We start from the raw sequence: 16,947 nt of genomic DNA on the forward strand, positions 1-16,947 counted from the left end.
CTGTTCTAAGCGCTGGGGAGGATACGAGGTGATCAGGTTGGCCCATGTGGGGCTCACAGTCTTCATCCCCATTTGACAGATGAGGTCACTGAGGCCCAGAGTATAGTAATAATAATGATGGCATTTATTAAGCTCTTACTATGTGCAAAGCACTGTTCTAAGCGCTGGGGAGGATACGAGGTGATCAGGTTGGCCCATGTGGGGCTCACAGTCTTCATCCCCATTTGACAGATGAGGTCACTGAGGCCCAGAGTATAATAATAATAATGATGGCATTTATTAAGCGCTTACTATGTGCAAAGCACTGTTCTAAGCGCTGGGGAGGATACGAGGTGATCAGGTTGGCCCACGGGGGGCTCACAGTCTTCATCCCCATTTGACAGATGAGGTCACTGAGGCCCAGAGTATAATAATAATAATGATGGCATTTATTAAGCGCTTACTATGTGCAAAGCACTGTTCTAAGCGCTGGGGAGGATACGAGGTGATCAGGCTGGCCCACGGGGGGCTCACAGTCTTCATCCCCATTTTGCAGATGAGGTCACTGAGGCCCAGAGTATAATAATAATAATGATGGCATTTATTAAGCGCTTACTATGTGCAAAGCACTGTTCTAAGCGCTGGGGAGGATGCGAGGTGATCAGGTTGGCCCACGTGGGGCTCACAGTCTTCATCCCCATTTGACAGATGAGGTCACTGAGGCCCAGAGTATAATAATAATAATGATGGCATTTATTAAGCGCTTACTATGTGCAAAGCACTGTTCTAAGCGCTGGGGAGGATACGAGGTGATCAGGTTGGCCCACGTGGGGCTCACAGTCTTCATCCCCATTTTGCAGATGAGGTCACTGAGGCCCAGAGTATAATAATAATAATGATGGCATTTATTAAGCGCTTACTATGTGCAAAGCACTGTTCTAAGCGCTGGGGAGGATACGAGGTGATCAGGTTGGCCCATGTGGGGCTCACAGTCTTCATCCCCATTTGACAGATGAGGTCACTGAGGCCCAGAGTATAATAATAATAATGATGGCATTTATTAAGCGCTTACTATGTGCAAAGCACTGTTCTAAGCGCTGGGGAGGATACGAGGTGATCAGGTTGGCCCACGTGGGGCTCACAGTCTTCATCCCCATTTGACAGATGAGGTCACTGAGGCCCAGAGTATAGTAATAATAATGATGGCATTTATTAAGCGCTTACTATGTGCAAAGCACTGTTCTAAGCGCTGGGGAGGATACGAGGTGATCAGGTTGGCCCACGTGGGGCTCACAGTCTTCATCCCCATTTGACAGATGAGGTCACTGAGGCCCAGAGTATAGTAATAATAATGATGGCATTTATTAAGCGCTTACTATGTGCAAAGCACTGTTCTAAGCGCTGGGGAGGATACGAGGTGATCAGGTTGGCCCACGGGGGGCTCACAGTCTTCATCCCCATTTGACAGATGAGGTCACTGAGGCCCAGAGTATAATAATAATAATGATGGCATTTATTAAGCGCTTACTATGTGCAAAGCACTGTTCTAAGCGCTGGGGAGGATACGAGGTGATCAGGTTGGCCCACGTGGGGCTCACAGTCTTCATCCCCATTTTACAGATGAGGTCACTGAGGCCCAGAGTATAATAATAATAATGATGGCATTTATTAAGTGCTTACTATGTGCAAAGCACTGTTCTAAGCGCTGGGGAGGATACGAGGTGATCAGGTTGGCCCACGTGGGGCTCACAGTCTTCATCCCCATTTGACAGATGAGGTCACTGAGGCCCAGAGTATAGTAATAATAATGATGGCATTTATTAAGCGCTTACTATGTGCAAAGCACTGTTCTAAGCGCTGGGGAGGATACGAGGTGATCAGGTTGGCCCACGTGGGGCTCACAGTCTTCATCCCCATTTGACAGATGAGGTCACTGAGGCCCAGAGTATAATAATAATAATGATGGCATTTATTAAGCGCTTACTATGTGCAAAGCACTGTTCTAAGCGCTGGGGAGGATACGAGGTGATCAGGCTGGCCCACGTGGGGCTCACAGTCTTCATCCCCATTTTGCAGATGAGGTCACTGAGGCCCAGAGTATAATAATAATAATAATGATGGCATTTATTAAGCGCTTACTATATGCAAAGCACTGTTCTAAGCGCTGGGGAGGATACGAGGTGATCAGGTCGGCCCACGTGGGGCTCACAGTCTTCATCCCCATTTGACAGATGAGGTCACTGAGGCCCAGAGTATAATAATAATAATGATGGCATTTATTAAGTGCTTACTATGTGCAAAGCACTGTTCTAAGCGCTGGGGAGGATACGAGGCGATCAGGTTGGCCCACGTGGGGCTCACAGTCTTCATCCCCATTTTGCAGATGAGGTCACTGAGGCCCAGAGTATAATAATAATAATAATGATGGCATTTATTAAGCGCTTACTATGTGCAAAGCACTGTTCTAAGCGCTGGGGAGGATACGAGGCGATCAGGTTGTCCCACGTGGGGCTCACAGTCTTCATCCCCATTTTGCAGCTGAGGTCACTGAGGCCCAGAGTATAATAATAATAATGATGGCATTTATTAAGCGCTTACTATGTGCAAAGCACTGTTCTAAGCGCTGGGGAGGATACGAGGTGATCAGGTTGGCCCACGTGGGGCTCACAGTCTTCATCCCCATTTTGCAGATGAGGTCACTGAGGCCCAGAGTATAATAATAATAATAATGATGGCATTTATTAAGCGCTTACTATGTGCAAAGCACTGTTCTAAGCGCTGGGGAGGATACGAGGCGATCAGGTTGTCCCACGTGGGGCTCACAGTCTTCATCCCCATTTTGCAGCTGAGGTCACTGAGGCCCAGAGTATAATAATAATAATGATGGCATTTATTAAGCGCTTACTATGTGCAAAGCACTGTTCTAAGCGCTGGGGAGGATACGAGGTGATCAGGTTGGCCCACGTGGGGCTCACAGTCTTCATCCCCATTTTGCAGATGAGGTCACTGAGGCCCAGAGTATAATAATAATAATAATGATGGCATTTATTAAGCGCTTACTATGTGCAAAGCACTGTTCTAAGCGCTGGGAGGTTACAAGGTGATCAGGTTGTCCCACGGGGGCTCACAGTCTTCATCCCCATTTTACAGATGAGGTCACTGAGGCCCAAAGTATAATAATAATAATAATGTTGGTATTTGTTAAGGGCTTACTATGTGCAAAGCACTGTTCTAAGCGCTGGGGGGAATACAAGGAGATGAGCTTGTCCCATGTGGGGCTCACAGTCTTCATCCCCATTTTCCAGATGAGGGAACTGAGGCCCGGAGAAGTGAAGTGGCTTGCCCAAGGTCACACAGCAGACATGTGGGGGAGGCGGGATTCGAACCCATGACCTCTGACTCCCAAGCCCGCGCTCTTTCCACTGAGCCACGCTGCTTCTCTTACTGTTCTAAGCGCTGGGGAGGTTACAAGGTGATCAGGTTGTCCCACGGGGGGCTCACAGTCTTAATCCCCATTTTCCAGATGAGGGAACTGAGGCCCAGAGAAGAGAAGTGATTGCCCAAAGTCACACAGCGGACAATTGGCGGAGCTGGGATTTGAACCCATGACCTCTGACTCCCGAGCCCGGGCTCTTTCCATTGAGCCACGCTGCTTCCTCAGTGTACTGTACTGACCCCAGTGCCAAGTACCGTATTTGGAATACTGAAGCAGCGTGGCTCAGAGGGAAGAGCCCGGGCTTTGGAGTCCGAGGTCATGGGTTCAAATCCCGGCTCCGCCAACGGTCAGCCGTGTGACTTTGGGCAAATCACTTCACTTCTCCGTGCCTCAGTTCCCTCATCTGTCAAATGGGGATTAATAATAATAATAACAATAATAATGATGGCATTTGTTAAGCGCTTACTATGTGCACAGCGCTGTTCTAAGCACTGGGGGGGGGATACAAGGTAATCAGGTTGCCCCACGTGGGGCTCACAATCAATCCCCATTTTACAGATGAGGGAACTGAGGCTCAGAGAAGTTAAGTGACTTAAGTCTCGATTAAGACTGCGAGCCCCCCCGTGGGACAACCTGATCGCCTTGTAACCTCCCCAGCGCTTAGAACAGTGCTTTGCACATAGTAAGCGCTTAATAAATGCCATTATAAATAAAATAATAAATAAATATAAAAAGCACTTAAATACTATTAATAGGAAGAAGAAAAATAATAAATAATTTGCGTGCCTCCCCCGTTGGACTGTGAGCTCCTTGAGGAGAGGGTTCGTGCCCTTTACCTCTACTGAACTCCCCCGCCAGACTGGGAACAGTGCTCTGCACAGGGCAGGTGCTCAGTAAATAGTACCGACAGTTGACGATTCATTCACTCAATCGTATTTATTGAGCGCTTACCGTGTGCAGAGCACTGTACTAAGCGGTGTTGTCTGTTTCCCCCTACTAGACTGTGAGCCCGCTGTTGGGTAGGGACCGTCTCTATCTGTTGCCAGCTTGGACTTCCCAAGCGTTTACTACAGTGCTCTGCACACAGTAAGCGCTCAATAAATACGATTACTTGTACATATTTATTCTATTTATTTTTTTTTTGGTTTATATGTTTTGTTTTGTTGCCTGTCTCCCCCTTCTAGACTGTGAGCCCGCTGTTGGGTAGGGACCGTCTCTACATGTTGCCAACTTGGACTTCCCAAGCGCTTAGTACAGTGCTCTGCACACAGTAAGCGCTCAATAAATACGATTACTTGTACATATTTATTCTATTTATTTTATTTGGCTTATATGTTTTGTTTTGTTGTCCGTCTCCCCCTTCTAGAGTGTGAGCCCGCTGTTGGGTAGGGACCGTCTCTAGATGTTGCCAACTTGGACTTCCCAAGCGCTTAGTACAGTGCTCTGCACACAGTAAGCGCTCAATAAATACAATGTACTTGTACTTGGAAGTACAAATTGGCAACATATAGAGACGGTCCCTACCCAACGCCAGGAAACGCACTCCATTCAACCCACACTCATGGGCCTCCAAACCCCGCCGACACACACACCGAGACAACACGTGTGTATATGCACACACAATCATTCATTCAATCATATTTATTGAGCGCTTACTGTGTGCGGAGCACTGTACTAAGCGCTTGGGAAGTACAGGTTGGCAACATATAGAGACGGTCCCTACCCGACAGCGGGCTCACGGTCTAGAAGGGGGAGACAGACGACAAAGCAAAACATTCATTTCATTCATTCAATCGTATTTATTGAGCGCTTACTGTGTGTGGAGCACTGTACTAAGCGCTTGGGAAGTCCAAGTTGGCAACATATAGAGATGGTCCCTACCCGACAGCGGGCTCACGGTCTAGAAGAAGCAGCGTGGCTCGGTGGAAAGAGCCCGGGCTTCGGAGTCGGAGGTCATGGGTTCAATTCCCGGCTCCGCCAATTGTCAGCTGTGTGACTCTGGGCAAGTCACTTCACTTCTCCGGGCCTCAGTTCCCTCATCTGGAAAATGGGGATGAAGACGGTGAGCCCCCCGTGGGACAACCTGATCACCTTGTAACCTCCCCAGCACTCAGAACAGTGCCTTGCACATAGTAAGCGCTTAATAAATGCCATTATTATTATTACAGAAGGGGGAGACAGACGACAAAACATATTAACAAAATAAATAAATAGAATAAATATGTACAAGTAAAATAGAGTAATAAATATGTACAAACATATATATATATATATATATATACATATATACAGGTGCTGTGGGGAGGGGAAGGAGGTAAGGCAGGGGGGATGGAGAGGGGGAAGAGGGGGAGAGGAAGGACAGGGCTCAGTCTGGGGCAAGCCCTTACTGTTCTAGGGATTGGGGTAGATACAAAATAGAAAAAGGATGATAATAATAATAATAATAATAATAATAATAATAATAATAATAATAATAGAGAGATCTCAGGGGCAGAGGGTCAGAAGGACCTGGGTTCTAATCCCACTTCCGCCCCTCGTCTACTGTGACTATGGGCCTGTCTCTTCCCTGCGGCCCGCTCATCTCATCTGCAAAATGGGGATAATGGGGACAGTCCAGCGCTTACTGTGTGCACAGCACTGTACTAATCAATCAATCAATCAATCGTATTTATTGAGCGCTTACTGTGTGCACAGCACTGTACTAAGCGCTTGGGAAGTCCAAGTTGGCAACATCTAGAGACGGTCCCTACCCAACGGTGGGCTCACAGTCTAAAAGGGGGAGACAGAGACCAAAACCAAACATACCAACAAAATAAAATAAATAGGATATGTACAGGCAAAATAAATAAATAAATAAATAGAGCAATAAATATGTACAAACATATATACATATATATATATATACTAAGCGCTTGGGAAGTCCAAGTCGGCAACCTACCTACCCAACAGCGGGCTCACAGTCTAGAAGGGGGAGACGGATGACAAAACAAAACGTATTGACAAAATAAAATGAATAGAATAAATATGTACAAATAAAATAAAATAAAGAGAGTAACCCGACAGCATAATACACACTACACACAGCCGCCCCTTCTGACCCCGGAGAATGTTCCGGCCCAGCTTAAAAAATAAATAATATTAAATATAATATTAAAAATAAATAAATAAGTGCATTTATTCAGCGCTTACTACGTGCAGAGCACTGTACTAAGCGCTTGGGAAGACCAAGGCGGCAACCTACCTACCCAACAGCGGGCTCACAGTCTAGAAGGGGGAGACAGACAACAAAACAAAACGTATTAACAAATTAAAATAAATAGAATAAATATGTACAAATAAAATAAAGAAATAGAGTAACCCGACGGCACAATACACGCTAGACACACCCGCCCCTTCTGACCCCGGAGAACGTACCGGCCTGGCTTAAAAAATAAATAATATTAAATGTAATATTAAAAATAAATAAATAATCATATTTATTCAACGCTTACTGTGTGCAGAGCACTGTACTAAGCGCTTGGGAAGTCCAAGTGGGCAACCTACCTACCCAACAGTGGGAAATAAATAATCTTATTTATTGAGCGCTTACTGTGTGCACAGCACTGTACTAAGCACTTGGGAAATACAAGTCGGCAACCTACCTACCCAACGGTGGGCTCACAGTCTAGAAGACGACAAAACGTATTAACAAAATTAAATAAATAGAATAAATATGTACAAATAAAATAAAGAAATAGAGTAACCCGACGGCATAATACACACTAGACACACCCGCCCCTTCTGACCCCAGGGAACGTACTGGCCTGGCTTAAAAAATAAATAATATTAAATAAATAATCTTATTTATTGAGCGCTTACTGTGTGCAGAGCACTGTACTAAGCGCTTGGGAAGTCCAAGTCGGCAACATACCTACCCAACAGTGGGAAATAAATAATCATATTTACTGAGCGCTTACTGTGTGCAGAGCACTGTACTAAGCGCTTGAGAAGTCCAAGTCGGCAACCTACCTACGCAACAGTGGGCTCACAGTCTAGAAGGGGGAGACAGACGACAAAACGTATTAACAAAATAAAATTAATAGAATTAATATGTACAAATAAAATAAAGAAATAGAGTAACCTGACGGCATAATACACACTAGACACATCCGCCCATTCTGACTCCGGAGAACGTACCGGCCTGGCTTGAAAAATGAATAATATTAAGTGTAATATTAAAAATAAATAAATAATCGTATTTATTCAGCGCTTACTGTGTGCAGAGCACTGTACTAAGCGCTTGGGAAGTCCAAGTCGGCAACCTACCTACCCAACAGTGGGCTCACAGTCTAGAAGGGGGAGACAGATGACAAAACGCATTAACAAAATAAAATGAATAGAATAAATATGTACAAATAAAATAAAGAAATAGAGTAACCCGACGGCATAAGACACTAGACACACCCTCCCCTTCCGACCCCAGGGAACGTACCGGCCCGGCTTAAAAAATGAATAATATTAAATAAATAATCGTATTTATTGAGCGCTTACTGTGTGCAGAGCACTGTACTAAGCGCTTGGGAAGTCCAAGTCGGCGACATACCTACCCAACGGTGGGAAAAAAATAAATAATCATATTTATTGAGAGCTTACTGTGTGCAGAGCACTGTACTAAGCGCTTGGGAAGTCCAAGTTGGCAACCTACCTGCCCAACAGTGGGCTCACAGTCTAGAAGGGGGAGACAGACGACAAAACGTATTAACAAAATAAATAGAATAAATATGTACAAAAAAAATAAAGAAATAGAGTAACCCGACGGCATAATACACACTAGACACACCTGCCCCTTCCGACCCCGGAGAATGTACCGGCCCGGCTTAAAAAATAAATAATATTAAATATAATATTAAAAATAAATAAATAATCGTATTAATTCAGCGCTTACTACGTGCAGAGCACTGTACTAAGCGCTTGGGAAGTCCAAGTCGGCAACCTACCTACCCAACAGCGGGCTCACAGTCTAGAAGGGGGAGACAGACGACAAAACGTATTAACAAAATAAAATAAATAGAATAAATATGTACAAAAAAAATAAAGAAATAGAGTAACCCGACAGCATAATACACACTAGACAAACCTGCCCCTTCCGACCCCGGAGAACGTACCGGCCCGGCTTAAAAAATGAATAGTATTAAATAAATAATCGTATTTATTTAGTGCGTACTGTGTGCAGAGCACTGTACTAAGCGCTTGGGAAGTCCAAGTCGGCAACATACCTACCCAACAGTGGGAAATAAATAAATAATCGTATTTATTGAGCGCTTACTGTGTGCAGAGCACTGTACTAAGCGCTTGGGAAGTCCAAGTCGGCAACCTACCTACCCACCAGTGGGAAATAATCATATTTATTGAGCGCTTACTGCGTGCAGAGCACTGTACTAAGCGCTTGGGAAGTCCAAGTCGGCAACCTACCTACCCAACAGCGGGCTCACAGTCTAGAAGGGGGAGACAGACGACAAAACGTATTAACAAAATAAAATTAATAGAATAAATATGTACAAATAAAATAAAGAAATAGAGTAACCCGACGGCATTATACACACTAGACACACCCGCCCCTTCCGACCCCAGAGAACGTACCAGCCCGGCTTAAAAAATGAATAATATTAAATAAATAATCGTATTTATTGAGCGCTTACTGTGTGCAGAGCACTGTACTAAGCGCTTGGGAAGTCCAAGTCGGCAACATACCTACCCAACGGTGGGAAAAAAATAAATAATCATATTTATTGAGAGCTTACTGTGTGCAGAGCACTGTACTAAGCGCTTGGGAAGTCCAAGTCGGCAACCTACCTACCCACCAGTGGGCTCACAGTCTAGAAGGGGGAGACAGACGACAAAACGTATTAACAAAATAAAATAAATAGAATAAATATGTACAAATAAAATAAATAGAGTAACCCGACGGCATAATACACACTAGACACACCCGCCCCTTCCGACCCCAGAGAATGTACCAGCCCAGCTTAAAAAATGAATAATATTAAATAAATAATCGTATTTATTTAGAGCATACTGTGTGCAGAGCACTGTACTAAGCGCTTGGGAAGTCCAAGTCGGCAACATACCTACCCAACAGTGGGAAATAAATAAATAATCGTATTTATTGAGCGCTTACTGCGTGCAGAGCACCGTACTAAGCGCTCAGGAAGTCCAAGTCGGCAACCTACCTACCCACCAGTGGGAAATAAATAATCATATTTATTGAGCGCTTACTGCGTGCAGAGCACTGTACTAAGCGCCTGGGAAGTCCAAGTCGGCAACCTACCTACCCAACAGCGGGCTCACAGTCTAGAAGGGGGAGACAGACGACAAAACATATTAACAAAAGAAAATTAATAGAATAAATATGTACAAATAAAATAAAGAAATAGAGTAACCCGACGGCATAATACACACTAGACACACCCGCCCCTTCCGACCCCAGAGAACGTACCGGCCCGGCTTAAAAAATGAATAGTATTAAATAAATAATCGTATTTATTTAGTGCGTACTGTGTGCAGAGCACTGTACTAAGTGCTTGGGAAGTCCAAGTCGGCAACATACCTACCCAACAGTGGGAAATAAATAAATAATCGTATTTATTGAGCGCTTACTGTGTGCAGAGCACTGTACTAAGTGCTTGGGAAGTCCAAGTCGGCAACCTACCTACCCAACAGCGGGCTCACAGTCTAGAAGGGGGAGACAGACGACAAAACGTATTAACAAAATAAAATAAACAGAATAAATATGTACAAATAAAATAAACAGAGTAACCCGACGGCATAACAGAGAAGCAGCGTGGCTCAGTGGAAAGAGCCCGGGCTTTGGAGCCGGAGGTCATGGGTTCAAATTCCGGCTCTGCCAATTAGAAAGAGCCCGGGCTTTGGAGTCAATCAATCAATCAATCGTATTTATTGAGCGCTGACTGTGTGCAGAGCACTCTACTAAGCGCTTGGGAAGTCCAAGTTGGCAACATATAGAGACGGTCCCTACCCAACAGTGGGCTCACGGTCTAAAAGAGTCAGAGGTCATGGGTTCGAATCCCAGCTCCGCCAATTACCAGCTGGTGTGACTTTGGGCAAGTCACTTCGCTTCTCTGGGCCTCGGTTCCCTCATCTGTCAAATGGGGATGAAGATGGTGACAAGCGCTTGGGACAACCTGATCAGCTTGTAACCTCCCCAGAGCTTGGAACAGTGCTTTGCACATAGTGAGCGCTTGAGAAACGCCATTATTATTATTATTATGATTATTATGATTATTATTATTTTAATAGACACTACACCCCGCCGCCCCTTCCGACCCCAGGGACCGTCCGGGCCCGGGCTTACCTTGACCATGAAGGTGAAGTCGGTGAGGGCGGGGGAGTAGACGGCCCCTCCGGCGCACGGCCCCATGATCAACGAGATCTGCGGGATCACCCCCGAAGCCTGCACGTTCCTCTGCGAGCCCGGAGCGGGAGGGACGGAGGGGCATCAGTCATTCAATCGTATTTACTGAGCGCTTACTGTGTGCAGAGCACTGGACTAAGCGCTTGGGAAGTACAAGTCGGCAACATAGACAGACGGTCCCTATTCATTCATTCAATCGCATTTATTGAGCACTTAATATGTGCAGAGCACTGGACTAAGCACTTGGGAAGTACAAGTCGGCAACATAGAGAGACGGTCCCTATTCATTCATTCAATCGCATTTATTGAGCACTTAATATGTGCAGAGCACTGGACTAAGCGCTTGGGAAGTACAAGTCGGCAACATAGAGAGACGGTCCCTATTCACTCATTCAATCGTATTTATTGAGCGCTTACTGCATGCAGAGCACTGGACTAAGCGCTTGGGAAGTCCAAGTCGGCAACATAGAGAGACAGTCCCTATTCATTCGGTCAATCGTATTTATTGAGCGCTTACTGTGTGCAGAGCACTGGACTAAGCGCTTGGGAAGTACAAGTCGGCAACATAGAGAGACGGTCCCTATTCATTCATTCAATCGTATTTATTGAGCACTTACTATGTGCAGAGCACTGGACTAAGCGCTTGGGTAGAACAAGTCGGTAACATATAGAGACGGTCCCTATTCATCCATTCAATCGTATTTATTGAGCGCTTACTGTGTGCAGAGCACTGGACTAAGCGCTTGGGAAGTACAAGTTGGCAACATAGAGAGATGGTCCCTATTCATCCATTCAATCATATTTATTGAGCGCTTACTGTGTGCAGAGCACTGGACTAAGCGCTTGGGAAGGACAAGTCGGCAACATAGAGAGACGGTCCCTATTCATTCAATTGTATTTATTGAGCGCTTACTGTGTGCAGAGCACTGGACTAAGCGCTTGGGAAGTCCAAGTGGGCAACATAGAGATACGGTCCCTATTCATTCATTCAATCGTATTTATTGAGCGCTTACTGTGTGCAGAGCACTGGACTAAGCGCTTGGGAAGTCCAAGTCGGCAACATAGAGAGACGGTCCCTATTCATTCAATTGTATTTACTGAGCGCTTACTGTGTGCAGAGCACTGGACTAAGCACTTGGGAAGTTCAAGTGGGCAACATATAGACACGGCCCCTATTCATTCATTCAATCGTATTTATTGAGCGATTACTACGTGCAGAGCACTGTCGTCAGTCTACCCCGGTCCCGTCGGCGGATCCGTCTCCTCGCCGGGACCCCGCTTCCCACCGCAGACTCATCCCAGGGACCGGGAGATCCGAGGGAAAACGTCCTGGGTGTCTCTGCCCGGGCCGGCTGCAACTCAGCGGGAGCAGGCTTGGCACATTCATTCAATTGTATTTATCGAGCGCTTATTGTGTGCAGAGCATTCATTCTCTCATTCGTATTTATGGAGCGCTTACTGTGTGCAGAGCACTGTACTCAGCGCTTGGGAAGTCCAAGTTGGCAACATAGAGGGACGGTCCCTACCCAATAGTGGGCTCACAGTCTAGAAGAAAAGTCGATCAGTCAGTCCATTGTACTTATTGAGTGCTTACTGTGTGCAGAGCGCTGTACTAATAATAATAATAATAATGGCATTTATTAAGCGCTTACTATGTGCAAGCACTGTTCATTCATTCATTCAATCACATTTATTGAGCGCTTACTGTGTGCAGAGCATTAAGCGCTTGGGAAGTACAAGTTGGCAACATGTAAGTACAAGTTGGCAGAGCACTGTACTAAGCGCTTGGGAAGTACAAGTTGGCAACATATATAGTAAGCGCTTAACAAATACCATCATTATTATTATTACTTCCCCGGAAAGCCAGGAGTGTGGGGGGTGGGGGTTTGGCCCCGTTTCCCCACAGGTTCTTTATAGAGGCCGCGTGCCCGAGTACCATTCATTCATTCATTCAATCATATTTATTGAGCGCTTACTGTGTGCAGAGCACTGTACTAAGCGCTTGGGAAGTACAAGTTGGCAACATATAGAGACGGCCCCTACCCAACAGTGGGCTCACAGTCTAGAAGGGGTGTTCCTCCCCCAAACCAGGTGAACAGGGTGCCCCGTACCAAGGTGAGGGGAAGAGAAGCCCCCCACCTCCCCCCTACCATGACCAGGTGAAGAGAGAATCAATCAATCATATTTATTGAGCGCTTACTGTGTGCAGAGCACTGGACTAAGCGCTTGGGAATTCCAAGTTGGCAACATAGAGAGACGGTCCCTACCCAACAGCGGGCTCACAGTCTAAAAGGGGGAGACAGACAACATTCATTCATTCATTCAGTCGTATTTATTGAGCACTTACTGTGTGCAGAGCACTGTACTAAGCGCTTGGGAAGTCCAAGTTGGCAACATATAGAGATGGTCCCTACCCAACAGTGGGCTCACAGTCTAAAAGGGGGGAGACAGAGAACATGCATTCATTCATTCATTCAATCGTATTTATTGAGCGCTTACTGTGTGCAGAGCACTGGACTAAGCGCTTGGGAAGTCCAAGTTGGCAACCTAAGCCCCCCCAGGGCCAGGGAATGGGGGGTGCCCTCAACCTAAGGCCAGGGAAAGAAAGGTGACCCCTCGCCCCGGCCCAGGGCCGGGAGAAAGCCGCGTTATCAATCAATCGTATTTATTGAGCGCTTACTGTGTGCAGAGCACTGTACTAAGCGCTTGAAGCCAAGAACCCTCCCTCGTCAATGCACTGGGATCCTGGGGAGCGGCTTTGAGAGGCACCGTAGTGCGGTGTCTTACCAGGAAGATGTCGGCATAGCCGGCCAGGGATTCCACTCCCTCCTGGATCCGGGCCCCTCCGGAGTCGTTCAGTCCAATCACCGGCGCGCCCACCAGCAATGCCTGGTCCATAATCTGCGCGAGGCGAGACAAGGGGGGAGCCAAAATGCATTCAATCATTCAATCGTATTTATTGAGCGCTTACTGTGTGCAGAGCACTGGACTAAGCGCTTGGGAAGGACAAGTCGGCAACATAGAGAGACGGTCCCTATTCATTCATTCAATCGTATTTATTGAGCACTTACTGTGTGCAGAGCACTGTACTAAGCGCTTGGGAAGTACAGGTCAGCATCATAGAGAGACGGTCCCTATTCATTCATTCAATCATATTTATTGAGCGCTTACTGTGTGCAGAACATAGAGAGAGGGTCCCTATTCATTCATTCAACCGTATTCATTGAGCGCTCACTGTGTGCAGAGCACTGTACTAAGCGCTTGGGAAGTACAAGTCGGCAACATAGAGAGACGGTCCCTATTCATTCATTCAATCGTATTTATTGAGCGCTTACTGTGTGCAGAGCACTGTACTAAGAACTTGGGAAGTACAAGTCGGCACAGTGCAGTACACAGTAGTACAGTGCTCTGTACAGAGTAAGCACTCAATAAATATGATTGAATGAATGAATGAATGAATGAACAAATGCCATCATTATTAATATTATTACAGTGCATGGCACACAGCAAGCACATAAATACCACAATTATTACGATTAACTTTTTGTCATTCGAATTTTCCAAATTCTATTAGCCCTAGAAGAGACCCTATAATAATAATAATAATAATGGCATTTGTTAAGCACTTACTGTGTGGAAAGCACTGTTCTAAGCGCTGGGGAGGATACAAGGTGATCAGATTGTCCCACGGGGGGCTCACAGTCTTCATCCCCATTTTCCAGATGAGGGAACTGAGGCCCAGAGAAGTGACGGGCCTTGCCCAAAGTCACACAGCTGACAATTGGCAGAGCCGGGATTGGAACCCATGACCTCGGACTCCCAAGCCCAGGCTCTTTCCATTGAGCCACGCTGCTGCTTCTATGAGGCCTATGCAGTTTGGTTTTGATTGAAGTTCTCCCTCAAAATGTCATTTGAGTCTCAAAAGAGCCCAGAAAACCACATGAAACTATCCCCACATCCATCTCCCCTAATAAATAATAGTAATAATGCCCCCCTCCTCATCCTCCCGCTCCCCATCTCCCCCGCCTTACCTCCTTCCCCTCCCCACAGCACCTGTATATATGTATATATATGTTTGTGCATATTTATTACTCTATTTATTTATTTTATTTGTACATGTTTATTCTATTTATTTTATTTTGTTAATACGTTCTGTTTTGTTCTCTGTCTCCCCGTTCTAGACTGTGAGCCCACTGTTGGGTAGGGACTGTCTCTATGTGTTGCCAACCTGTACTTCCCAAGCGCTTAGTCCAGTGCTCAGCACACAGTAAGCGCTCAATGAATACGATTGAATGAATGAGTGAGTAATGATGGTATTTGTTAAGCGCTTACCACGTGCTAAGTGCTGTCGTAGATCCAAATTAATCAGGTTGGACCTAGTCTCTGTTCCATATAGTGAAGCAGCGTGGCTCAGTGGAAAGAGCCCAGGCTTTGGAGTCAGAGGTCATGGGTTCAAATCCCGGCTCCACCACTTGTCAGCTGTGTGACCTTGGGCAAGTCACTTCACTTCTCTGTGCCTCAGTTCCCTCATCTGTAAAATGGGGATGAAGACTGTGAGCCCCCCCCGGGGGACAACCTCATCACCTTGTAAACTCCCCAGCGCTTAGAACAGTGCTTTGCACATAGTAAGCGATTAATAAATGCCATCATTATTATTATTATATAGGGCTCACACTCTTAACCCCCATTTTACAGACGGGATAACTAAGGCCCGGAGAAGTTTAGTGGCTTGTCCGCCACAGCAAACACGCAGCGGAGACAGAATTAGAACTCAGGTCCTACTGGGTCCCAGGCCCGTGCTCTGTCCACTAAGCCATCCTGCTTCTCTGGTCAATAAACAAATCGATAAACAAGTAATCAAATTCTGCCAGGGGAGCCTGGCTTTCCCCTCACCAAAAAATATTTACCTTACAAATCTTCTGGGCATGGGCTCCAGATAGGCTGCCTCCAAACACCGTAAAATCCTAAAAGAACAAAGAAAAAAGGGCAAACGAATCAATTAATCAACCAATCAATCGCATTTATTGAGTGCTTACTGTGTGCAGAGCACTGTACTAAGCGCTTGGGAAGTACAAGTTGGCAACAAAGGCAATTCCTTCCTCCTTCCTCTCCCCCTCATCCCCCGCCTTACCACCTTCCCCTCCCCACAGCACCTGTATATATGTATATATGTTTGTACGGATTTAATACTCTATTTATTTGTACATATTTATTCTATTTATTTTATTTTATTAATATGTTTTGTTTTGTCGCCTGTCTCCCGCTTCCAGACTGTGAGCCTGCTGTTGGGTAGGGACCGTCTCTGTATGTTGCCGACTTCTACTCCCCAAGCGCTTAGTACAGTGCTCTGCACACAGTAAGTGCTCCATAAATGAATGAATATATGTTTGCATGTATTTATTACTCTATTTGTGCATATTTATTCTATTTTTATTTTATTTTATTTTGTTAATATGTTTTGTTTTGTCATCTGTCTCCCCCTTCCAGACTGTGAGCCCACTGTTGGGTAGGGACCGTCTCTATCTGTTGCCGACTTGTACTTCCCAAGTGCTTAATACAGTGCTCTGCCCACAGTAAGCGCTCAATAAATGAATATATGTTTGTATGTATTTATTACTCTATTTGTGCATATTTATTCTACTTATTTTATTTTGTTAATATGTTTTGTTTTGTCATCTGTCTCCCCCTTCTAGACTGTGAGCCCGCTGTTGGGTAGGGACCGTCTCTCTATGTTGCCAACTTGTACTTCCCAAGCGCTTAGTACAGTGCTCTGCCCACAGTAAGCGCTCAATAAATGAATGAATATATGTTTGTATGTATTTATTACTCTATTTGTGCATATTTATTCTATTTTATTTTATTAATATGTTTTGTTTTGCCGTCTGTCTCCCCCTTCCAGACTGTGAGCCCGCTGTTGGGTACAGTGCTTGGCACATAGTAAGAGCTTAACAAATACCATCATCATTATTACTATTATCATTATTATTATTATTATTATTATTATTATTATTATTATTATCATTATTATTGAGCCGGCTTGGCAGAGTAAGGGGAAAACGGCCCTGTAGAGAGACACCTCGAGTCTTTGAAGATTCTTCCCTTCTAGAGTGTGAGCCCACTG

The 16,947-nt window shown here is 45.4% G+C and overlaps 1 protein-coding gene across 1 annotated transcript in view; it reads right to left on the reverse strand.

The window, feature by feature from the left end:
* PCCB (propionyl-CoA carboxylase subunit beta) overlaps window positions 1–16,947 on the reverse strand; it is an 84,445-nt gene that overhangs the window by 30,451 nt on the left and 37,047 nt on the right. The window contains exons 5-7 of the mRNA XM_038744489.1: window positions 15,734–15,790; window positions 13,614–13,727; window positions 10,767–10,877 (exon numbers count right to left, since the gene is read on the reverse strand). Coding sequence (XP_038600417.1) covers window positions 10,767–10,877; window positions 13,614–13,727; window positions 15,734–15,790 — 282 coding nt within the window. The remainder of the gene's footprint in view (window positions 1–10,766; window positions 10,878–13,613; window positions 13,728–15,733; window positions 15,791–16,947) is intronic.

The sequence above is a fragment of the Tachyglossus aculeatus genome, chromosome 1 (assembly GCF_015852505.1).
Source record: "Tachyglossus aculeatus isolate mTacAcu1 chromosome 1, mTacAcu1.pri, whole genome shotgun sequence".
NCBI lineage: Eukaryota > Metazoa > Chordata > Mammalia > Monotremata > Tachyglossidae > Tachyglossus > Tachyglossus aculeatus.